General features: G+C 37.8%; 1 protein-coding gene across 1 annotated transcript in view; it reads left to right on the plus strand.

Annotated features, from left to right (window-relative positions):
• LOC124545739 (cubilin-like) overlaps positions 1–27,407 on the plus strand; it is a 718,402-nt gene that overhangs the window by 85,830 nt on the left and 605,165 nt on the right. The window contains exons 11-12 of the mRNA XM_047124681.1: positions 2,706–2,896; positions 8,047–8,218. Coding sequence (XP_046980637.1) covers positions 2,706–2,896; positions 8,047–8,218 — 363 coding nt within the window. The remainder of the gene's footprint in view (positions 1–2,705; positions 2,897–8,046; positions 8,219–27,407) is intronic.

Genomic DNA, 27,407 nt, shown 5'->3' on the forward strand with positions numbered 1-27,407 from the left:
CAGTACGGGAAAGTCACAGAGGTGAGATTACTCTGGACTGAGTAGGAAGATTTAAATGTGGTGCACATTGATGTAGAGAAGTATACAGGAAAGAGGAGACAGAACAGAGGAGGAAGAGAGAGTTTGTGATTGCAGAATGAGTGCATTCATGAGGCCAGGGTTGGAGGTGTGTGTGGAACAGGGGTTTATGGGATCAAACGATGTATTGTAGGGACAATTTTCAAAAAAAAGGATGGAATTTTGAGTAGAATCCAGATGGCACAAATTGTGAAGCAGTAGATAAAGCTGAATTTGTGCTGAACAATGTGTTCTCTCACTGGGTCTTTTTAACTCTTTTGTGATTACAGTTTGGCTTGGCCGATCATTCAGGTGGGGAGCTGGTTGATTATCATGCACACATCAAATGCTGTGCAAATGTTACAGAAGAGATGGTAAATAATATGACCACTTTCATTGGTGGCCTTGTCTGTTATAAGCAGCTGTGACAATGTAGACATGCAGGTGTGTGTGTGTGTGTGTGTGTGTGTGTGTGTGTGTGTGTATTCTGTACTAGTTAACTCTGAAGAAGGACATCATCTGAAAGCTTTGCAACATTTACTGTCTGGTTTACATGCCAGTCAGTGACTCAATACCTCAGTATTATTAATAATACTGTTTTGCTGCAAAAACATATAGGAATATGTATGACATGTTGTTATTTCATCTTCTGATATTTTGCCTACAAACCATAGTATCTTTGTCAAGGACTGTTGTTGACTGACTTTAGAATATGATTCTATGCTTGATAATTTCCTGAGATGTCACCAAGCTTATAAAAAGAGTTCACAGCACTAAACTTTGTTTAAAACCTAAGAGTGCTAGGTGTCGGATGCAAATCCATAATGATTATTTGCCACTGAAAATAACAGAGACTGCAGACTCAGAATAAAATTTTTTGTGAGAGTGTATTTATTTATTTAATTGTATAACTACGGCCCCCGTCTGGCAGACTGTTCGCTGGGTGCCGGTCTTTCAGTGTGACACCACTTCGGTGACCTGCAGTCGATGAGGATGAGAGGATGATAATGAGGACAACACAACACCCAGTCCCTGGGCGGAGAAAATTCACTGACCCAGCCGGGAATCGAACCTGAGCCCAGAGGATTGATAATCTGTCACGTTAACCATTCAGCTACCAGGGGCGGACATGAGAGATTATGAAAGACATGTATAAATTCCGTGAATTGTCTAAATGAAACTCTCATTTCTGTTGATCAGATCACCCACTAATTATATCACTTCTTTAGTCACATAGAGCCAAAACCATGTGCAGCTGATCACTTTAATAGTGTGTCTGGCCACTGCAAATTTTACCAGTTGAAGAAGTCTGGTGTACCACAGGTGTTTGATAATTTATTCTTGATTGGTTTATATGACTGGTTGTATGTAGTGTGTACTACATTTTCATTGAATAATATAAAATTCCACCTATTGTAGCAACAGATCATTCTTAATGTTGCTGGGGGAGCAACCATATTTTTTTAAATTTTTCAGTCTTATTATGCAAATACGTAATATGTTTGGATGAAAGGCTGTAGACTTAATAAAATTTCACTCCTCACCTTGTTCATTCAAGGTTGAGTTTGATGTGTGTTGTGGGGCACTTTCCTAATTTTATGTGGTTAGAAGTCTTGTACCGAAATTTAGGTATGCCAAACCATTTTCTGAACTGCATCAGACTTCACTTGAACCCTGTGAACTCAAGTTTTTACTCCCTTAAGTGGATATTTTAAGCACAGTCACCCCTGTATTGTGGATAATTTGACCTAGTGCAGGCTGGCACAGTCACACCATGTACCTTGCCCAAGTGTGAAAAAGTTTTGCTAAATTTAATTTATGAACCAAAAGTAAAATGGATTAGGATCAAATATAATATATGATATTTTATTTTCACAAAATTGAAGATCCTTTTCTGTATGAAATATTTTAAGACATGCTACAGAAAGTAAAAGAACTTCATATTCCGCACACGAGCGAGATGTCTCATTTTGAAAGTCTTGTGTGTAGTCCTGACCATTTTATTTCTCTTTTCTTGATATTGTTTGGGAAAAAATGTCCAGGAAATGCCTGTTTATAAGATGAGTCACTTTTGGTCCATGATGGATTTCCAACAGATGGCCATAGTAGTGGGCTGGATATCGCCAGCTACACACAGAGGCTAATTATGAATACCATTCTGTTCCCTCCCCCCCCCCCCCCCCCCACAAGTATTTTTTTATACTTTACATATGAAATAAAGAATACAGTGTCCAATAAAGGCCAAAAATGTTCTGATGATATTATTTCAATGGACTCCAGGCCATTTTGAATGTTTTCAGCTGGGACTTAACCATATCCATGTGTTTGATATTCTTATTTTATGTAGTCCCTGGCACCACATGATGTTTTTTTTTTTTTTTTTTTTTTTTTTTTTTTTTTTTTTTTTTTTTTTTTTGTGAAGGAGTGTGCTAGCCATTACAAAAAAATCCAGATATTCTCTTTGGTCCTGCATCACTTTGGCTTCATCGATTGTTTTATTACTTGTTAATTTGTGAACCAGATCTGCACTGTTGAATCGCAAAAATAACATTGTCTAAAATTAAATTTATGTTTATTGTGCACCTTTCCTCTACTTGTATAAAATGCTATTTCAACTGTTTTAATGCTTGAAAATTTGTTCTCAATAGGATGTGGTGGCTTTCTACCCAATGAAGCAGGCACCCTCACTTTCCCTGATTCTAGTTCAAGATCAACAAGCTATCCACATGGTATGAGCTGTGCTTGGGTCATTATCACAAACAGCACGAAAGTACTAAATGTCACCTTTACCAATTTTCACTTGGAGGGTTCTGCTGGGTGCACCTATGACTGGCTGCAGGTATTAACAGTACTTTAATTAGAAACTCATCTAATATATTTTATTATAAAAATTGTTTAAAAAATAAAATTTACTCTAGGAGTCTCATAAAAACATATTCGGGGTCACCTTATAGTCAGGTAAATATAGTGTATAACAACACATGCACAATTCTTGACTCTGGAAGACAAGTGGATACAACACAACAGCAAATAAAAATGAACACTTTATTACCAGTTTATCCCACTAAACACAGTGAAAATTGTGCAGCATAACACATCATGTCTTCCACTTAAGGTAACTGACAATCGTGATCAAGCAGAAAATTCTGAAGCGTTTGGTATAATCTTAGGAAGCAAAACATTGTGATATTTTGTATGCAACATTGAAACAAGATGCATTCTCCTTCAGTAGAGGTGAAAATCTAGAGCAAAACTGGTAATGTGAACATAGTGAGAATACAGAAGTAAAAAAAGGAGAAAATAATACAGGGCGTGGAAAATGGAAAGTGACAACAAAGGACAGACCTCGACTAACCCATGAAGTTTTACATGGAGGCATATGTAATAACTCATTGTGCTTTCATTTGTTAAAAAACACACACACACACACACACACACACACACACACACACACACATGTGCATATGGGCATGTACCTACTGATTGCTGCTAAATTACTGGGAAGATTGGTGGCTTTGGCTAATGGGAGTGGTGCAAACCAGGAGCTTCGAACATCCCCCACCATTCCTGCCCCCATTCCCTTTCTCTTTTCATTATTATGCACATTCCAGACTGTCACTCTGCACAGTGCGCAAAATGTTAGTAGTGATCTTTCCTGCAAGTCATTGTTTCTTTTCCATCCAGGTCTTTTCTTTAATACTTTCTTTGTGATGGGATATGGCCGCAAGTTGCATAGTCACCATAATTATAATAGGTATAAAGTTAAGTTTGCAGAGCCAAGGGAATATAGTTACGTCTTCTGATTTACTATTAACAAGTCCTGCCAGTGGCTATTAAAGGAAATTGTTGTTTGTCTGGGGACAACATCCATGTTAAATACTATACAATGAGTGCAGTAATATTTGTAGGAGACTGGGCTGTTCTCTCAGGGTTCTCTATTTCAGTTGGGATAAGGATTGCCCCACATAGAAGTGGAATACTAGTTGAGTTAATGGGTAGCAGAATGAGATAAGTGTTGTAGTTGAATTGTTCGATTTTGTATGGCATATGGGATGTGTTACTGAAAATGGGAATGGCATGAGGGTGGGTGAGAATGTCTACACTGAAGGCGCAGTCTTGGGCTGTAGCACATGGCTTTCAGTTTTCAGCTGCCAAGACCTGTGTTATGCATTTCTGCCAGCTTCGTACTGTTCACCCCGAGCCACAGCTTTATCTTGATGGCGAATCACTTGCAGTGGTGGAGATGTATCAGTTTTTGGGATTGGTTTTTTATACCCGGTTGACTTGGCTCCCTCATCTCCGGCAGCTTAAACAAACGTGCTGGCGGCATCTTAACACTCTTCGTTGCTTGAGTCACACAAGCTGGGGTGCCGATCGGTCTACCCTTTTATGGCTGTACCAGGCATTAATTCAGTTCTGTCTAGATTATGGGAGCCTGGCTTACGAATCAGTATCCCCTTCCGTGTTGCGTTTGCTTGACCCCCATCCTTCACAGCGGAATCTGACTCGCCACTGGTGCCTTCCGCACAAGCCCTGTCACCAGCATACTTTTGGAGGCTGGTGTCCCTCCACTGCGGATCCGGCACCAATGATTACTGGCCGTTTATGCTGTACACGTTTGTAGCTTGCCCGGGCACCCCAATTACCGTCTGCTGTTCCCCACCTCAGTCGTTCATCTTCCAGAACTTCAGCCCCGGTCAGGGTGTGCGATCGCGGTTCACATCAGGGCTCTTTTCTCTGGGTTTGAGATTTTCCCTCTTCCGCCTCTTTTCCGGGCCCCTCTACCTCTATCCCCATGGTGTGTGCCCCGTCCATGCCTTTGGCTCAATCTGGCACAGGGCCTGAAGGACTCAGTCCCTCCTGAGGCCCTCCGCTGCCACTTTCTTTCAATACTTGACACGTTTTGAGGATCTGACGTGGTCTGTACTGATGGTTTGATGGTTGCTGGTCATGTTGGTTATGTTCTTACTCTGGGGGACCATTACGAACAATGCTCGTTGCCGGCTGGCTGCAGTGTTTTCACTGCCGAGCTGGTCACCATCTCTCGCGCTCTAGAGCATATCCGCTCCAGCTCAGATGAGTCGTTCGTTATCTGTAGTGACTCCCTGAGCGGTTTACGAGCTATCAACCAGTGTTTTCCTCACTCTCGTCTGGTAATGGCTATCCAGGAATCCACCCATACTCTTTCCTGTTGCGGCCGCTCCATGGTCTTTGTGTGGACCCCAGGTCATGTCTGCATCCCAGGAAATGAACGTGTTGACACGCTGGCCAAACAGGCTGTCGGTGCACCAGTCTCAGAGAAGATTGGCCTTTCGGAGAGTGACCTCAGGTCAGTTTTGCGATAGAAGGTACTTGGCACCGGGGGTGAAGAATAGTGCACCCTGCCTTCACCCAATAAACTTCGGGCCGTCAAGGAGGCTACTGGTGTGTGGTGCTCCTCCTTGTGAGCCTCCCGCAAGGACTGTGTTGTCCTCTGCCAGCTGCGCGTTGGCCGCACCTGGATGACGCACAGTTATTTATTGCACTGTGAGGACCCACCTTTATGTCGCTGCGGGTCAGCTTTGACGGTGGTCCACATCTTGTTGGACTGCCCGATTTTAACTCCGCTCAGGCAGACATTTGTGCTGCCTGATACACTTACTGCACTTTTATCAGTTGACGTTGCAATGGCAGCTTTAGTTTTGAGTTTTATTCGTGCAGGGGGTTTTTATCGCTTGATCTAAGTGTTTGTTCTTTATTGTGTCTGGCCTTTGGCGTACGAGTTCAGACTGGGGTTTTTTAGTGTGTTTCTTGGCTTTTCCTTTTTTGTTTCTATGGTGGGCCAACCACTGTCACACTCTGTGTGATTTTAATTCCTTTTGTCTGGTCTCTGTCTGTGTCTTTCTTGTCCTGTGTCATCTCTTGTCATCTCCTTTGTTTGTTTTTATTCTTTGTGAGTGTTTAAAGTTCGTGGAAAAAGGGACCGATGGCGCTAGTAGTCTGGTCTCTTCAATCCCACAAACCAACCAACCAATGTCTACACCAGTCGGACTAACAGTTGAAAAAGTTTGAAAAATTATTATGAGTTACTAAAGCATTTCGAGTCTTACATGTATTGCACACTTGGAGATCATTAGGCATTGATCTCCCAGTTATTATCAGTCATTATTATAAAACATATGAAAGGAAAAAACATAATTGAGTATGAAAAGTGATATTGTATGCTTCCATATATCTACCTAGCAAAATATAATGCAATAGTCCACTCTGTCTTTACTGAACACTCCTGTTTCATTTTCAAAGCAAAGGGATACAGGACTATTTCTTCTTGTGTTAGGTTTGCAGAGCTCAGGTTCAATATTAACTATTGATGGAGAACAAATATTTTTCTTGTTTTATTTGTAAGCATGTATACCTTTTGGAAAGAAAAAATACATGTGTCCAGGATTCAAATTAGGAAATTATTTATTGTAGTTGAGTCAATAGAAGTGTAAGAGGACTCCCACGTGTTGTCAACTTGTACATTATTTGCAAAAATAAAACTTTTCCTTATTTGTGTGGCCCATAACTTTTTTGCCTGGCTTGTTGCTAATTATAAAACCATGTATTCCTGTCTCCTTTGAGCTGTGTTCAGATTATTTGTCATTCTACTCATATTGAGAACCAGTCCATCATCAGGACTCCTACATGTGCAGAAATCACAAATTGGTCATGCTAGTGTAAGTTTCCTGATGCTGGGCTACTCCTAAAACAGTTGAATCATTTGCACACAGTTTAAAGCTGTTTTTAAAAATGTTGATTCTCAAATATATTGAGGGTCATCCTAAACATGCATGATTTTTTTATTTAATGCTATATATACTGAAGAGTCGAAGAAACTGGTACACCTGCCTAATATCATGTAGGGCCCCTGTGAGCAGGCAGAAATGCCCAACACGTATGGCATGGACTCAGATAATGTGAATGTAGTGCTGGAGGGAGTTGACACCATTAATCCTGCAGGACTGTTCATAAATCTGTAAGTGTACAAGGGGACGGAGATCTCTTCTGAACAGCACATCGCAAGGCATCCCAGATGTGCTCAATAATGTTCATGTCTGGGGAGTTTGGTGGCCAGCGGGAGTGTTTAAATTCGGAAGAGTGTTCCTGGAGCCTCTCTGTAACAATTCTGGAAATGTGGGGTATCATGTTGTCCTGCTGGAATTGTCCAAGTCAGTCAGAATGCACAATGGACATGATTGAATGCAAGTGATCAGAGAGGCTGCTTACATACGTGTCGCCTGTCAGAATCATATCTAGATGTATAGTGCAGTCATCAATGGTACAAAGTGGGCCTTCAGCTCTTAAAGCCCATATCAATGATGGTTCATTGAATGGTTTGCATGCTAATACTTTCTGATGGCCCAGCATTGAAATCTCCAGCAATTTGCAGAAGGGTTACACTTCTGTCACGTTGAGCAATTCTCTTTGGTCGTTGTTGGTCCCGTTCTTGCAAGATCTTTTTCCAGCCATAGCGATGTCAGAGATTGGATGTTTTACCAGATTCCTGATATTCATGGTACACTCGTGATATGGTCATACGGGAAAATCCCCACTTCATAGCTACCTCGGAGATGCTGTGTTTCATCACTTAGTCACCGACTGTAACACCATGTCCAAATTCACTTAAATCTTCAGCAGTAACTCATCTAACAACTGCTCCAGACACTTTTTGTCTTATATAGGCATTGCCGACCGCAGCACCATATTCTGCCTGTTTAGAGATCCCTGTGTTTGAATACGCATGACTATACCAGTTTCTTTGGCGCTTCAGTGTATATAATCTGTTCTTTCAGATATGTCCAGATTCAGAAATTTTCAATTTTCTCCATTGATTTATTTCAATGTCCACTAGTAACCACTGTTGTGTTTTTCCTGCAATTCGAAAGTAATTCAAGTATGTCCAGCTTTGTTTTTATATTTAAAAGGACCAAGAGAAGCTTTACCGTAAAGAGATCTTGATTTTGATAGGTACATGATGGGAGGTCTGCAGGAGATCAGCTTATTGGTCGTTTCTGTGGTGATACACCTCCTGGAGGTGGGCATCTCATTTCTACTCATAATGCCCTGTATTTATGGTTTCGCTCTGATGGCAGCGTGAACAGGGAGGGATTTTCATTAACATGGAATTCAGTGCAGCCTGGTAAGAAATATCTTTTGGCAGACATTTTTGTTGTATAGTTATATAGAATGCTGCAAAGTTATGCTTAGTACATAGTGCGGAATGCACTTGAAAATAGATAGAAATAGAGCCTTAAACAAAAATAAAATAAAAAGGTTTTATTATATTTAAGACACTTTGATGGTGAACATTCTGATCTTATACACTGCTTACACCACTAGTTTTTAATTAAAAACTCAGCATGTAACAAAAGAAGTAGTCCTAAAGAAATAATTTCAAATTTTTAAAAAAATTATGATAAATATTTTAGTGACAGCATATTCTGTCATAAGTACACCACAGGTTGCTGTTACAAAGAATACTAATTACAATCTTGTTTTCTTCACTAGCATTGTGCTTATGACCATCACTACTGCTAACAAATTTAGCCAAATTATTATGACAGCTTTCAGTGGTACTATATATGGACTATGAAGATATAATTAAAATTTCTTGGAATTGCCTGTGAATTAACTCCTTGCATTTTAGCTGTAAATACTCGGTGTTTGACTCACTTTATAATTTTTCAATGTAAAACATGGAATGAAAAATGTAAAAAGCAGTTGCATACCAAGTTATTTGTTTCAGAGAGTAAAATGATGTGAAGTGGAGAAACTATAGAAGTTCAGCAAGATGTTTCTTCAGTTTCAAATTTTCATCAGTATGTAAGCAAAAATGTGGAACATTGTGGTCGATTTACTGACCTTTCTTGACATTCTCCATTCTTTGTTTGTCTTTGGATTATTTCAGTTGCTGAGCAGAACTTAATATTCTGGTGCTTTTTTTTTTTTTTTTTTTTTTTTTTTTTTTTTTTTTTTTTTTTTTTTTTTTTTTTTTTTTTACGACCTCCATAAAGTTAAGTGCTAGTCCATTCCAGGAGAAAAAGGTTTCAACATCTACATCTACATCTACATGGATGCTCTTCAAATCACGTATAAGCGCCTGGCAGAGGGCTCATCTAACCACCTTCACAATTCTCTATTATTACAATCTTGTATAGCACATGGGAAGAATAAACACCTGTGTCTTTCCGTACCAGCTCTGATTTCCCTTATTTTATCGTGGTGATCGTTCCTCCATATGTAGGTCAGTATCAACAAAATATTTCTACATTCAGAGGAGAAAGTTGGTGACTGGAATTTCAAGAGTAGATTCCGTCGCAACAAAAAATGCCTTTCTGTTAATGATGTCCAGCTCAAATCCTGTATCATTTCAGTGACTCTCCCATATTTCTCAGTAATATAAAACGTAAAACGTGCTGCCCTTTGTACTTTTTTGATGTGCTCCGTCAGTCCTATCTGGTTAGGATCCAACACCGTGCAGCAGTATTCTAAAAGAGGACAAACAAGCATGGTATAGGCCATCTCCGTAGCAGATCTGTTACATTTTCTAAGAGTCCTTCCAATAAAATGCAGTCTTTGGTTAGCCTTCCCACAACATTTCCTGTGTGTTCATTCCAATTTAAGTTGTTCGTGATTGTAATTCCTAGGTATTTTGTTGAATTTATTACCTTTAGATTTGACTGATTTATCGTGTAACTGAAGTTTAACGAATTCCTTTTAGCACTCATGTGGATGACCTCACACTTTTCGCTATTTAGGGTACACTACATGCATCACTAGTTTTTAATTAAAAATTCATCATGTAACTGGAGAACTATTCCTAAAGAAATAATTTAGTCAGATATCTTTTCTAAATCATTTTGCAATTTGTTTTGATCTTCTGATGACTTTATTAGTCGATAAACGATAGCGTCATCTGCAAATAGCCTAAGACGGCTGCTCAGATCGTCTCCCAAACATTTATTTAGAAAAGGAACAGCAAACAGCCTATAACACTACCTCGGGGAATGCCAGAAATCACTTCTGGTCTACTCAATGACTTTCCATCAGTTACTACGAACTGCGACCTCTCTGATAGGAAATCACAAATCCAGTCACATAAATGAGACGATATTCCATAAGCATGCGATTTCACTCGTGTGGTACAGTGTCAAAAGCCTTCTGGAAATCCATAAATGCAAAATTGATCTGAAATCCCTTGTCAATAGCACTCAACACTTCATGTGAATAAAGAACTAGTTTTATTTCACAAGATCGATGTTTTCTAAAATCATGTTGACTGCATGTAAACAGACTGTTTTCTTCAAGGTAATTCATAATCTTCAAACACAGTTTATGTTCCAGAATCCTGCTGCATATTGACGTTAATGATATGGGCCTGTAATTTAGTGGATTACTCGTACTATCTTTCTTGAATATTGGTGTGACCTGTGCAACTTTCCAGTCTTTGAGTACAGGTCTTTCATCGAGTGAACGGTTGTATATGGTTGTTGAGTATGGAGCCAATGTACCATTATACTCTGAAAGGAACCTAATTGGTATACAATCTGGACCAGAAGACATGCTTTTATTAAGTGATTTAAGTTTCTTCACTACTCCGAGGATATTTACTTCTATGTTACTCATGTTGGCAGCTGTTCTGTATTCAAATTCTGAATTATTTACTTCATCTTCTTTTGTGAAGGTATTTCAAAAGGCTGTGTTTAGTAACTCTGCTTTGGCAGCATTGTCTTCGATAGTATCTCCATTGCTATCACGCAGAGAAGGCATTGCTGGTTTCTTGCCGCTAACATACTTCACATACGAGCAGAATCTCTTTGGATTTTCTGCCAGATTTCAAGACTGTTGTCTGTTAATTCATTTGGTATAAATCTCTCAATTGCTGCTGATACTATTTCTTTGAATTCAAGCCACATCTGGTCTACATTTATATTATTAACTTGGAATGAGTGGAGATTGTCTCTCAGGAAGGCGTCAAGTGAATTTTTATCTGATTTTTTGAAGAGGTATATTTCTCATTTATTTTTGGAGGATTTGGGGATTACAATATTCAGTCTCGCTACAACAACCCTGTGTTCACTAATCCCTGTGTTGGTTGTGATGCTCGTTATTAACTCAGGATTATTTGTTGCTAAGAGGTCAAATGTGTTTTCAGAACCGTTTACTATTCATGTGGGCTCATGAACTAACTGCTCAAAATAATATTCAGAGAATGTGTTTAGCACAATTTCTGATGATGTTTTATGGTCACCTCCGGAATTAAACATGTATTTTCGCCAACATATTGAGGGTAAATTAAAGTCACCACCAACTATAATCGTATGAGTCGGGTACATGTTTGAAATCAAACTCAAGTTTTCCTGGAACCTTTCAGCAACTATATCATCTGAATTGGGGGTTGGTAAAAGGATCCAATTATTATTTTATTCCAGTTGTCAACAATGACCTCTGCCCATATTAACTCACAGAAACTATCTACTTCAATTTTGTGACAAGATAAACTACTTCCAACAGCAACAAACACACCATCGCCAATTGTGTTTAGCCTATCCTTTCGGAACACCATTAGATTCTATGCAAAAATTTTGGCTAAACTTATCTCCGGCTGTAGCCAGCTTTCAGCGCCTATAATGTTGTGAACATCAGTGCTTTCTATTAGCGCTTGGACTCTGGTACTTTCCCAACACAGCAACGACAGTTTACAGCTGTTATACCAATGGTTCCTTTATCTATGTTCTTGCTGTGTTCGGCCTGCACCTTTGTGAATGAAGCCCTTCTTGTGTTTTCCCAAGACCCTCTAATCCAAAAAGCAGCGCAGTCCACACCACACAGCCCCTGCTACTCGTGTAGCTGCCTCCTGCATATAGAGGACATCTGACCTATTCAGCAGAACCCGAAACCCAACCACCCTTTGGCGCAAGTTGAGGAATCTGCAGCCTACATGGTCGCAAAACCATCTGAGCCACTGATTCAGAACCTGCACTTGGCAATCGGTCCTGTCGACTATGCTGCAAATGGTCAGCTCTGCTTTCATCTTGCAAGCAAGACTGGCAGACTTTACCACATCTGTTAGCCACTCGAAACCAGAGAGAATCTCTTCTAATCCAAAGTGACCCACATCGTTGGTACCAACATGAGCAACCACTTGCAGCTGGCTGCACTCTATGCTCTTCATGGTATCCAGGAGGGTCCTTTCAGAAAAGAACAGTGTCAGTGGAACCTGAAACCCAACCACCCTTTGGCCCAAGTTGAGGAATCTGTAGCCTACACGGTCGCAAAACCATCTGAGCCTCTGATGCAGAACCTGCACTCGGCAATTGGTCCTGTCGACTATGCTGCAAATGGTCAGCTCTGCTTTCATCGTGCAGGCAAGACTGGGAGCCTTTACCACATCTGTTAGCCGCTCAAAACTAGAGGATCTTTTCTGATCCAAAGTGACACACATCATTGGTACCAGCATGAGCAACCACCTGCAGCTGGCCGCACTCTATGCTCTTCATGGTATCCGGGAGGACCCTTTCTGAAAAGAACAGTGTTGCCACTTTCTTTTGGTTAATAGGGTTAATTATAATATTTGTATCATATACACTGATGAGCCAAAACGTTATGACCACTGCCCACCACGATACTGTATGTTGTCTGGTGGTGCGGAGGGCAAATGATGGGGTAAGAGAAGTATATGATCAGAGCAGAGACGGATGGGGAATCATTCTAATGATGATAAGTGGCACAAATGCGGAAATCTACTGACTTAAGCAACTGTGACAGAAGCCAGATTGTTGTGGCTCATTGCCTGGGAGCAAGCATCTCAGTGCCTGGGAGCAACATGGTTGGCTGTGCACATGCCACTTTCGTGAACAACTGCAGAAAGTGGTTGAAGAATGCCGAAACCATGAGTAGGTGACTAGGAGTTGGATGTCCATGCCTCATCATAGAACATATGGATTGGAGGCTTACTTGCTCTCTAAAGCAGGATAGGTGGCGATCTGTGGCAGATCTGATAAAAGAGTACAGTGCTGGTGCAGGTACAAGTGTTTTGGAGGTCCCAGTTCTGTATACGGAGTGGAACATGCTGTTCCACCGCAGAGGCCCCCTAGGTGTTTCCATGTTGTCCCAACAACATTGTCAGTTATGATTAGAGGGGGCATGGGATCATCAAGATTTCACTGCAGATCAGTGGGATAATGTCGATTGGTCAGATTAATCCCATTTATTGTTGAAACAGATCGATGGTCGTGTCCAGATACGCCATCATACAGGTGAACAGCTGCTCAAAATATGCAGTGCACCATGGACACAGGGCGGTGGGAGCAGTATTATGTTATGGGGGACATACACTTGGGCTTCCATGGGATCTGCGGTAGTAATTGAAGGCAATATAACAGCTGTGGACTATGTGAACATTATTAGGAGCCACCAGTAATCCCTTATGCTTGATGTCTTCCTCAACAGTAATGGCATCTTTCAGCAGGATAACTGTCCATGTCAAAAGGCCAGAATTGTGCTGCAATGGTTTGACGAGCATGATAGTGAACCCATGTTGATTTGTTGGCCATCAAATTTGCCTTATCTGAATCCGATAAAACCTATCTGGGATGCTATTGGGTGCCAGCTCCATTCCCACAAACCAACCACCTGTAAATTACGGGAAATGTGTGACCTGTGTGTAGGCATTTGGTGCCAAAAAACCTCTAGAGACCTATCAAGTAGTTGTCGAATCTGTGGCACACAGAATCACTTCTGAATTGCATTCTGGTGAACCAACATAATGTCATAATGTTAATAATGGTCATAATGTTTTGGCTCATCAGTGTATGTTAGGATTAATTATGATAGCTGTATCATCTTTATGCATAAAGTAGTAACCCTGCTTGCTGTTTGATAACGTGAATGGCATTCACATTTATCAAGAACAAGATAAGACATTGGGAGACCACAGTAGTGATATTTATTTATTTATTTTATTTATCTTACAGCTCGAAACATGTATTTAACATGCATGGGCAATGTTATAATAATTACATTTAGATTATTGGTACACAATATAAATAGATTACATGCTACTATGTAAAATATCATTTAAGTATATTTAATATAGCATTCTTGAGGTCAAATCATTTCAGCACCATACTGTATGGGCACTTCAATACAAGCCATTTTTTTAACTCGTTTTTAAAAATTCTGCCATAAAGCTGTTTAGGTTGTTTGGCAGAGAATTATAAAATATTGCTCCCTTAATGAATGGGGTATTTGTTGTTAGATTGAATCGTCTGCTCACCATATGAAAGTCTGATTTTTGTCTTGTATTGTAATCATGGATTTCCATATTTCTGTTTGTTACTTTTTTGTCTTTTCTCACTAATAATATTGATTGAAACATATATACTGCATAGATAGTCATAATATTAAACTTAATAAACAGGTTTTTACATGAAGTTCTGGGTCTTACTTTTGCCATAGTTCTTATTACTCTTTTCTGCAATACAAATACCCTTTTTATATTGTATTGGCTACACCCACCCCACAATACAATTCCATAAGATAGATGGGGATACACCAACCCAAAATACGCTATTTTTATTGCTTCGATATCTAAATATTGAACTAATCTCCTTAGTAAATACAGACTAGATGTTATTTTACCACAGACATGATCTATTTACTGATTCCACGAAAGTCTGTCATCTATATATATCCCCAGAAATTTACATTCTGAACAGGTATTTTCCTGAATGTCCTCATTTAGAACAGTATTTTTATTTGAACTACTTGTCTTAAAATAAATTAAATTAGTTTTGTTAATATTGACCCTCAGGTTTTCTTTTTCAAAATATGTTTGGGCTTTTTCAACAAAATTCTGTACCACTGAATTTAGATCATCATTACTATGTGCCCAGCAAACCCCAGAGGTGTCATCAGCATACATAGTAATACGATGACTGGTGTCTAATACTTTTGGGAAATCATTCACGTAGCAAATAAACAAGAAGGGTCCCAAGATAGAGCCTTGTGGCACACCAAAATTTATGTTCCTTATCTGTGATCTTCTTTTTGCAATTACCTCTCCATTATCATACACAACTTCTGTGCATTGTTGTCTATCTTTAAGGTAAGATTCTATTAAAAGCAACAGTTTCCCACTGACACCATGATAAGCAAGTTTACTTAAAAGAGCGCCATGATGGACTCTGTCAAACGCTTTGGAAAGATCTAAAAACACTCCTGCCGTTTTGTAACCCTCATTTATTTTCTCCATCAGACAGTGTACAAACTGTACTGCTGCAGATATGGTGCTCCGACCACTTCTAAAGCCATGTTGGAAATCTCCTATTAAGTTATTCATATTATAGTGCTCAACTAGGATTTCTAGCATTATTTTTTCAATTAATTTACCAAACACTGACGTTAAGGCAACTGGTCTGTAGTTCTGTGGTTGTTTTCTTTCCCCTTTTTTATATAAAGGTTTAACTAAAGCAAGTTTCAGTTTCTTCGGAAACACACCTTCTTCAAGTACACAATTTATTAGATGGACTAATGGTCTGGCTAACTCACCCTTGCATTTTTTCGGTAGAACAGGAGAGAATTCATCCCATCCAGCTGATCTTTTATTTTTTAGGTTGTCAATTAGCTCTGTTACGTCCTTGATGGTTACTGTAGGTAGCATACAAGAGTCCCGTTCCTTTTCCTTATCATATTTAAACTCCCTCTCCTGTTTCATGCAAGTATCATTTTCAATAGCATCTATAAAGTAATCATTAAATATATCGCTAACTATATAAGGATCAGAAAAATTATCATTATGTATACTTAACTCTATATTATTAATTTTAGTTTTTGAATCAGTGTTCCTCATATCATTAATTTCTGCCCAGCACGACTTTGAGACACAGTCAGAATTTCGGATCTGTATACTAATATGTTCTACTTTCCTTCTCCTTACTTCCTTGTGATACTCATATTTATAATTTTTATAATCCTCTTTATATGAATCAAGACTGGTTTCTCTGTGTAGCATATACATATACTCCATTCCTTCTTTGAGTCTTTTCGTTTTTTCTTCAAGTTTTACACGTTTGACTACTGGAGGTTTATTTTTATTTACATTGATCTTCTTTGCTGGGATAGTAATATCAATATGTCTAGTTAAAATTTTTACAAATACTTCCCATTTGCTGTCAACTCCCCTTTCTCTATAAACTGATTCCCAGGATTCTTGACCCAAAGTTTTCTTTAGCAAGGTGATGTTGTATTCAGAAAATAATCTTCTAGTCTCATATTTTTTGTTTTGTTTAAGTTTATTAAGACAACCAACCACTAATACTTGTCCTAGATGATCAGATATGTGCCCGTTTACAGTCTGTGCCGACACAACATTTTCATAATTGGTCATCACATGATCTATGGAACTACTGCTTGACTCAGTTATTCTAGTGGGCACATGACCAAGTAGATCTTTAATATCATAGGATCTTATGCAGTCTTGTAAACCTTTGCATTCCTGGCTGTTGCTTAGTGTGTTTATATTAAAGTCTCCTAACATTATAATATTTACTGTATTGCCACCCTTGCTTAGCTTCCCCAATACACTACCCAGTGCTTCCAGGAAAACCTCGAGATTACCACAATAAGTGGGACAGATACAATCATTAACTTAATTATCACTGCTTCAAAGTCTTTCTCGATACAATAATCCTTAACCCATGATACTTTTTCTACAGAACTTATTAGGTTACATTTCCTTACGTAAGTAGCAACACCCCCTCCTTTATGTTCTGTTCTACAAAAAAACGATGTAAGATTATACTCCTGCAACTTATAATACTGGATATTATGGTTAGCTTTTTGATGCTCTGTAACCACGATTACATGTGGAGCTAGATCTGTAACTAAGGCCTCAAATACATCGATTTTGTTACCCAAGCCCTCAACATTATAATGTAAAAATGATACATTAGTACAATCATGAGAGGATATATCCTTCTCAAGGTTAACATTATCACCAAATTGATAGTTTCTAAATTGGGAACACTGAGGGACTTTTTTATCCTAAAAAATCAACAGTCTTGACTCTGCAGTGAGGAATTATTTCCGTTTGCTTGCTCTGCAGGCATATATAATTATCACTTCCGTCTTTCGTGTGTATGACATCTGAGGTACAAGGTATCAGATTTGAATTATCACTTTTTGTTTCCTCAATAGCTCTGTTGATGTCAGTTGCTAGAGTATTCTTACCCAGACGATTAAGATGTAGTCCATGTACAGTGAAGCTGCTTCTTTGATAACTGTTAAGGTCCAACAGTCTCACATTTTTTAACTTGGAGCAGAAATGTTTTAATTTTTTATTTGTAGATCGGATTTCTCGGTTCACACACGACCAGTCGGGCAGATCAAATCTCGCCGGAATATTTGACAAGATCACATTTGTATGGGACAACATCATTAACATAACAATCAACTTTTCAATAAATGAACTGGCCTCGTTGCGATAAACGTCGTTTGAACCTGCTATAATAACAACGACATCACTTTCTGTAAATTCGGTGCAGTCATTGTTTACAGAGCTTGTTACATCAACAAACTTCACCCCAGGTTTAATAACGGATGAAATGCGCACTTTTCTGTGGTCAAGTTAGACATACAATCTGAAATATTGCGTGCATGACTATCTCCGTAAATTTTAACATTCTTTTTACACTGAAATTGAGCTTGTTTAACCTTAGGACTACTTTTTGTAGTTTTGGTGACACTACTTGCATTTGCAGTTGCACTTTCACACGTGGTTTTCAATTCTTGTTGCTGTTTTGTTTCATGTATTTCACCCACATCGGACTGTTTTTCAAGTATTAATCTAGAATTTTCTTCCTTTAAACATAGTATTTCAGTTTTTAATGCCTGAATGTCATTTTGAAGTAATTTTATAATTTCATTTTTGGAGTCCACTATAGTTGCAATATCGGCTGTTTCATTACGTAAACAATCGTGACCCCAATTGCAAGCTGACTCTCCATTTCGTGTGCGTGCAAGTGTGTGTGTGTGTGTGTGTGTGTGTGTCTGAGCATGCAAATGCTACAAATCACTTCCTGTAACCTCTTTAATTACATAAAATTTACACTTTTCTCTTTTCTCTTCACACTCTTCTGGAACGCAATGCATTGTAGGTGCAAGAATGGTCTGGAATACTGTAATATTCACTATGTGATCAAAAGTATCCCGACACCTGGCTGAAAATGACCTATAGTATTCAGGCCATGACTCTATGCCGGCCAGTCCATTACAGAGATGTTATTGTCGTGTAAACACTCTGCCACAGGCTGTGTATTATGAACAGGTGCTCGATCATGTTGAATGATGCAGTCGCCATCCTTGAATTGCTCTTCAACAGTGGGAAGCAAGAAGGTGCTTAAAACATCAGCACAGGCCTGTGCTGCGATAGTGCCATGCAAAACGAGAAGGGGTGCAAGCCCCCTCCGTGAAAAACAAGACCACACTATAACACCACAGCTTCCGAATTTTACTGTTGGCACTACACACTCTGGCAGATGACGTTCACTGGGCATTCACCATACCCACACCCTGCCATCGGATTTTCACATTGTGTATCATGATTCGTCACTCCACACAACGTTTTTCCACTTTTCAATCATCCAATGTTTATGCTCCTTCCACCAGGCATTTACGATATGTGGTTTATGAGCAGCTGCTCAACCGTGAAATCCAAGTTTTCTCACTTCCCGCCTAACTGTCATACTACTTGCAATGGATCCTGATTAAGTTTGGAATTCCTGTGTGATGGTCTGCCTATTACACATTACGACCCTCTTCAACTGTCGGCAGTCTCTGTCAGTCAACAGATGAGGTCGGCCTGTACACTTTTGTGCTATACCTGTCCCTTCACATTTCCATTTCACCATCACATCAGGAACAGTGGACCTAGGGATGTTTAGGAGTGTGGAAATCTGGCATATAGATGTATGACACAAGTGACACCCAATCACCTGACCACGTTCAAAGTCTGTGAGTTCCACAGAGCACCCAGTTCTGCTCTCGCATGATGTCTAATGACTATTTAGGTCACTGATATGGAGTACCTGGCAGTAGGTGGCAGCAGAATGCACCTGATATGAAAAATGTATGTTTTTGGAGGTGTCTGGATACTTTTGATCACATAGTGTATACAAACAGAAATATTTTAATCTGTCAGGAAGTATTCTCAGCAATGGAGATGTAGTACATATTGAAAGATTCTGCTTGATTTTGCCACCTTTCCAAAGGCTCAGCATTAAGATTCCAGTGACCATATTTGTAATACATTCAATTTATAACAAAATCCTGTGGCTTCATGGTTAATACTCATGAATATATTCTACAGTCTGTTTAATTTAAAAATTGTGATATATTATCCCATTTTTTAAAAATACTTTCAGTCTCAATCGTGTTGGTCTGCAGAATTCTTTTGTATTGTGCTAATGATTACATCAGGAAGGCATCCACTCTTGTTTTCATCAAACACTGATTCCCAGTTCAGTGTTACACGACAATCATAGAAGTTATCTTACTTTTTTCGTGGTATTTGCCTTTGCTTCTCCCTTTGGACAAGCAGTGCTCAACAGTGACTCTTTCAACCAGTAAGAAATCAGGTGCTACTCACTCACCACTGCAGTCACTTCTGAGAAGCACATCACACATAAACTCAACCAAACATTACTAGCAAAATAATTGAAAAACTGACTTCAAGTATCTTGTGAGTAGTTCACTTGTACTAAACAACCGTCTCTCACACAGCTGTCAGGCAACACTTCACAAACTTCATTACTGGAAATAGAGCACTGTGGAATATCTGATAATGCAGTTTATTAATTTTTTTTTTTTGTTTCAAAAAATCTGCTTCTTGTTTTGATGACCTGTAGCATCAGATTTCAAACTCAGTGTAAAGACACTGGCTTGGCAATTTTATTGAATTTTAAGAGATCAACATCAAAAACAAATTGTTTACCATAGTCTTAGTACATTTTCTTTCCCTTTACCATTTTATTGCCATCATACCGACTTTTTAGAGGTGCTCTTGTTCTTGCAATTGTATATTCTTGGTGGTGCCACAGTATCATTTCACTGTAAAGTGAAAGTGTTTTTGCCTATTTTATGTTTTACTGTATGTGTGAATTGTTTCTGAGATGGAAAAGACACACCAGTCAGGCATTTCTCTAAATGAGGTTAGAGAGCCATTTAAAAGCCATGTCCATTTTGCTCATTTTTTGACATGTAGTTCACTGTAATGTTTAAAAATCTTGTGCTCCATGCATTACATTCTGTGAGGAGATCAACACCATCGTTAGCTACATATTTTTGATTTTTATGTTACTGTGTAGCTATTGTGTTAATCCATAATGTGAAGGGGTATTCGATGAGGAATGGAGAATGATGTATAAATGTTACAAAAGATGTAAATGATGAATGTTATAATAATAAGAATAACATTAATAAAGGTTACTGAGGAACTTAATATTTCCCATTTACATCATAATGGGTCATCATGATTCAAGTTTATGTGATCATAAATCATACTGATTGTGAACACTTCAACACTATCTCATAGGCTGGCCTACAATATTAAATACAGCTTTTGTATGAACATGATGACAACTGCTAGATTGTAGTTACATTTGCCAAAGAATTCATGTGAAGAGGCCACTGTAGAAGCACTTCCATAGGTTATGTTTAAATACAGATGTACTATTCTTTACTCATGTAAAGGACCAACTGGAAATTTTAATACTAGCATACACCCTTCAGTGCCGATGGTAGTTCCCCTAGTCCACAGTGGATATCTCCTTTCATTGTCTTCCTATAAACCTTGTTCACTCTACCTCATACACATTTCTTTTATATTTATTTTGTATTGAAATGAAACCAGAGTATATTTCTTTTGTATTAAGAGGAGTTGTTTGCACCAAATCACATGAGAGAATATGTGTATTGTGATTCTGTTGTTACAATTGCTAGTTGTTTGAAAAGGCTGTTTACTCTGTGATGTACACCATAAATGAGTCTCACATTTTTATTTTACTTTGGAATTTTTTTTTTTTTCAAAATTGTAGTGTTGGCCCATAACATTATCATCATAGCACACAGAATGAAAATAGCCAAAGTTGATTCTGAGTAGCATTATCTCCAGGATGGGATTTCTTGTGGAAAATGTTGTTACTGATAATTGTATCTGTCTAGGAAATGCAGTGTTTTTAATTCAGCTTACTGTCTATGTGAACACCTGAAGTACGGAGTAGTTTGGTGTATTTGTTAGTTGCTATACATAATTGTTACATTACATTTTTATTGGTCCTTTTGATCATTTGTTGTACAAGATATACAACATGATATTGGACAAGTGATTGTGATTTACAATACATGTTTTTAAATCATACAAGAATATTTACATTGATTTAGGCTTAATATTATCACAACTGAAGGCTCAGATTCCATACATTATATTTAACTTTGGAAATAAATTTTTATGTTTTGCAATATTCATCTATACTATAATAACATTTTTGCAATAAATATTTATGGGCAGCAGTTTTAAATTTTGAAGTGTCTTTTATTGTTTTAATGTTTGTAGGTATCTTACTGTATAGTCTGTTTCCTATTTGCAGTGGTCCATTCTGTTTTAGTGTTGTGTGTGCATGTTTAACATGTATGTCCTGCTTTCTCCTTGTGTTATACAGGTGGATACTCTGGTTGGTTGACACAAGATTGTTGCTATTTTCTAAGATTTTCCTTACAAATATGATTACTTGTAAAATGTACAGACATGGTAGTGGAAGGATACGTAGTTTCTTGAATAAGGGTTTGCATGAGCTTCTTGATGCAGCATTTTCTAGGGCTCTTACAGTTCTCTTTTGGCATATAAAACAACTTTTGCTAGCAGATGCGTTTCCCCAGAAGATTATGCCATATTGCAGTAAGGATTCTGCCTGGGTGAAGTATACATCTTTTAGTGTTTCTTTTGATATACAATCAGAAAGAATTTTGATGGTATAGAAAATGTTATTTAATTTATTTGTAGTGTATTTTGTGTGTTGGACCCATCTTAGATCTTCTTGGATCCATATCCCAAGAAATTTTGTAGAGCTTACATTTTCGATGATTCTAGTAAACAACCCTATGTCTGGTGCTAGTGGGCATTTATTTTGCACTGTGTGTATATGTATTGTAACTTTTTTCTGTGTTTATTACTAAGTTGTTTCCAGAAAACCAGTCTGTAATGTGGGTGGTACAATTTTTAATCTCATGTAGTAATTTTTCTTTGGTCCTTCCTTTTATTATCACATTTGTGTCATCCGCAAATTTTATGTAATTATGGCATGGGGTAGTCGGTTCAAGTCATTTACAAAGAGTAGAAACATAACTGGTCCTAGAATAAAGCCTTGTGGTACACCATACTTGATGCTCTGCTTTTCTGAGCAGTAGGACTTTATCTTGTTCCCTTCTTGGATAGTAAGCTCAACTACAAGCTCTCTGTTTTGGAGATATAATTTTATCCATTCATAGGCTGGACCCCTAATACCTACAGATTCAAGTTTCTGAAGCAAGATGTTGTGATTGATGACATCGAATGCTTTAGAGAGGTCTTGAAATATGGCTGAGATATGTTCTTTATTGTCTATTGCATTTAAGGCTTCATTTAGGAATGCAAAGATAGCTGTGTTAGTAGATTTAGATTTTTGGGATCCATGTTGAGTATTTGAGAAATAATTATTTTTTTCTATGAAACTGATTAGTCTTTTATAATAGATTTTTTCAATTATTTTGGAAAAACCAGATAATAGTAAAATTGGCCTGTAGTTTGATACCTCTGTTTTTATCCATTTCTTGAACGGGAGTTTTACTTTTGCTATCTTTAATTTTTCTGGGAACACCTCTTCTGATAGAGACCAGTTACAGATGTTGACAAGTGTCCTGGCTATGAGGGGAGCACATTTCTTCAAGATTTAGTCAGGGATATTGTCTGTACCAAAAGAGAATTTGGGCTTCAGTTCTGTGATTATATTAAGTATTTCCTTTTCATTGGTGGGGTATAGAAAAATAGATTTGTTATTTATAGTACATCTGGATTGATTTATTGGAGTACACTGTAAATTTTGACTTATAAGATGTTCAGCTATCTGTGTAAAGTAGGAATTAAATTTATTTGCAATTTTTGTAGGTTCAGTTATCATAGTTGAGTTCTCCATTAGGCAGTTAATGGTATGGAAGTCTATCTGTTCTGCTGCAGTTTCTTTCCTGACAATATTCCATACGGCTTTCATCTTATTGGTGGAATTTTGTATGTATGTGTCTTTTGCCATTATTTTTGCTTGTTTGACAACATTTTTGAATATCTTTTTATAGGTTTTGTAATAAGAGTCAAATTCTGCTGATGTGAGTTGTTTGGACAATCTGTGCAGTAATCTTTTTTTGTTTGAAGATACTAAAATCCCAGGAATAATCCATTTATATTTTGTTTTCCTTGTGTACATTTTCCTCTGGGTTGGAGGGAAGCATAGTTCAAAATAGTAGGAATAATTGTTAATAAAGTTCTTATATTTTCCATCTGTGTGTTCACAGTTATAAATCTCTTCCCAGCTTTCTTTGCTCAATAATGGAGAAAATGATTCATATTTTCATTACTGTAGTTTCTACTGGTGGTTGTTAGGCAGGATTTAAGCTGTAGCTCGGTTTCCATACTAGTTTTTGAGCTGTGTGATCCCCAAAGCCTGTGTTTAGCGTTTGTATTGTATACTTCATTTCTACATTTACAAATATCTGATCATTCGTGGTACGTGAAGTCTTTGTGATATGAGTTGCTGTTTCTATGGTGGATTTCATGTTAAAAGTTTGCAAGAGATTCAGTAATTCATTATTTTCTTAGGTGTCCTTTGCAAAGTCAATATGAAAATCACCACATGGAATAACTCTTCTGTTTCTTTGTGTTAGTCTGTTAAGTGAATATTCCAAACTTTTTAGGAGAGTATTTATGTCACCAGTTGGAGCTCTGTATAAGCAAATAACAGCTAGTTTAATGTCTACTATCTCAATTCCTGATAGCTCTACATCTTTTTCCTTCACTACTTCAACAGGAAATTTTATATTTACAAAGCTTGTATTATTTCTTATGAATATACAACTACCGTATTTACTCGAATCTAAGCCGCACTCGAATCTAAGCCGCGCCTGAAAAATGAGACTCGAAATCAAGGGAAAAAAATTTTCCCGAATCTAATCCGCACCTGAAATTTGAGACTCAAAATTCAAGGGGAGAGAAAAGTTTTAGGCCGCACCTCCAAATCGAAACAAACTTGGTCCATTGTAATATGAGACACAATTTAGGTCGAATGAATGATGATACAGCTACAGTAGTTTGGTTCGAATCGTAAGCTTAGCAGTTAAGCTTTACCAGGTAGCCATTGCTATGCGTCAGGTGCTCCATCCATATTTATACGGGTACCCTTCCTTTTTCACATGCTTCGTCTGTTTTGAATTGATTGCTTATTTTTCTTTGATCTGATAAGTGCCGTTCTCTTTGTTATAGGTGTTTATGTCACTCTAAGCTGAAAATGTGTTACTGTACTGTGTCATGCATTGTTTGTCGCATTCTGATAATGAGAGTTTACAACCTGTTGCTACTCACGGCATGGCTTTCTCTCGTGTGCGCTACTGCCACTTACAATTAAAAAAAGAGAGAGAGCAATTGTCTCATTAGTGAAACAATGGCAAGAGTGTGCTATTTGTTGTTACTTACACTGGTGCTTTCTTTCATAATGATCAACAAGAACCAAATAATAGACTGCGTATGATAGAAGATGTTCTGAACGAGACTTTAGCGAAAAATTTTCTCCGTTTGAAAATCTTTGCAGGTGCCTCTTTAGTACATTACATTCTGCACAGAAATTAGAATTATCTTAAATTTAAAAATCCAGTCAATTGCCGTGCTTCATTTGTGACTGTATCACTATTAGGCATAAGAATAATACGAATATAAACGTGACATGATATGTATATTCTTCCGCGTTTGCTATTGTCTCACTCTAGTTTCGTAGTTTATTAGGCAGACAGGATTTAAATGAGATAGCAACAAACACAAAACAACACATGTCAAAATGTTTATATTCATATTATTTTTATGGTGAAGAGAATACTGCATGTGATTCACAATTCATAAAAGTTCCTATTAGCAACTATCTCTTCTCACAGGTAGAAAAAAATTCAGAATATAGAGTTGGCCATATTGACAAACATCCCAAACAGTCTTGCCAGTCGGATTTTCGTAGTACATTGAAATGCTGCTACATTCGAAGATGAACTATAAGGAATTTGTATTTACTTCATTGGATAATGTATGAAAATGCAGCAGTTGAAACTCTGGGTGGAGAAAAAAGCTCATCTTCCACCTTTTTTTAAAATTCTTTTACTGACGCAGAGGTTTTGGCGCCAGTATTTATCTTTGTGCCTGCAAAGCATACCTGGGTAGCGCTACATATATTCAACGGCAGAGGTTAATTGTGGTGGCACCTACCAACATTTTTCAGAACTTCTGCTTGCTTTGCATTCGATTCTAAGCCGCAGGTGGTTTTTTGGATTACATAAACAGGGAAAAAAGTGCGGCTTAGATTCGAGTAAATACGGTACCACCATGTTTAAGAATTTTTCTACAGAAATAACCACCTGGCACAAAGTTAGGTAGGGGCACAATATGTCACTTGTCCTCATCAAGCCAATGTTCTGTAAGATACAATAATGGGGTACTTTTTAATTCATTTTCTAATAGGATCTGGATTTTACTTGTTTTAGTAGTCAGTGATTGCACATTTTGGTGAAAAAGAACCAACTTCATATTTTTGTGTTTGACATGTGAGTTTTTATTTTGGGTCCCCACAGAGGACGTCTGGATTTCATCTGATACTTCATTTCTGGTATTTTTTGAATTTTCTTTCCATGGAGATGTTTTACAATGGGCATTTAACATTTCTCTGGAATGTACTTGCATGCATGTATTTTCACCCCTATTACCGCTTATTAGTTTCCCTTGTTCATTATAATCTGACGAACATCTTACTAAATATTCTAGAGCCTTGTCTGTTAAGATGCAGTCCATCTTTACCAAGACACTTGTCATTAAAAAATTTGTTTGGATCAATGAATATTACACCCAGTTTATTACATTCCTCTTTAATATTGTCATTTATTCTGTGTATGTATCTGTCACTTACCGACCTTCTGCACACAATGCCACTGATTATAATTCTCGAGATGTTGTAGACGTTTCTGACAGTTCTTATTAGATTTTTCGTGTTGTTGATGATTTCTTCTTCACTGCTGTTTCGTAGACAGTTCATTCCAACGTGAATAAATACACCTTTGAGTTTTCTATCACATATCTTAGTAGGGCTTGCTGCTGATTTTAGGGCATTGCTAAAATGGTTTTGTAACTGCTTACTCCTGATTCCAGGGCAAACGTCTATTTTATAGTTTGGAACTACGATGTTTTTTAACATGGAGTCGCCTATTATTAAAAACTCAGTATCATTTGCAGTACTCAGAGGATGTTTCGTTTCATTTTTGGCATTTGTATCACTTGTCCACTTATATTTGTTTTTGTTTTTTGTATCTAAAGCATTTTCTACTTAATGGCAATTGAGTCGTTTTGATCATGTGTATCACTCCGTGAGTGCGAGGATTTGGGCCTATTTTCTTCTATGACTTCAGTTGTTTTACCACTAAGAGGGCACCTCTTTTCATTTTTGTCATTTTTAGCATTTGTCCACGTATATTTATTTTTGTTTTTTTGTGTCTAAATAAGTTTGTACTGTGATTGGAACTGAGTCGTTTTGTTCATATGTATCACTCTGCAGGTGCGAGGATTTGGTCCTATTTTCTTCTAACTCTTCAGTTTTTTTGCAAACACAATCTTTTGTCTTTTCAGCACATTATTTTCTTCCTGAAGCAATGACAATTCTGCTTTTAATGAGTTTATATAGTTTTGCAGGATATGAATAATTTCATAATTTGTACTTACGGCAGAAGTCAATCTCAACTGTTCATCACTTAAACATTCAGAGCATGTCCACTGTATATCCTCACTTACAAAATTTAGACACACTTTGGCGCATTTCTAATGCGGCCAGAAGTTACACACTTTGCACCGAATTCCTTTTGCTACTCGTTTATTACACTTCCTACATGAAGAACTACTTAATTTTGACTGCTTCTGAAGCTTTGTGGCACTACACAATCCTACTGTCGCCATATTTCTTACCGTCTTAATATCATGTGGATTATTGTGATTTGTGCAGAAC

This window comes from Schistocerca americana, chromosome 8 (genome assembly GCF_021461395.2).
Source record: "Schistocerca americana isolate TAMUIC-IGC-003095 chromosome 8, iqSchAmer2.1, whole genome shotgun sequence".
NCBI classification, from domain to species: domain Eukaryota; kingdom Metazoa; phylum Arthropoda; class Insecta; order Orthoptera; family Acrididae; genus Schistocerca; species Schistocerca americana.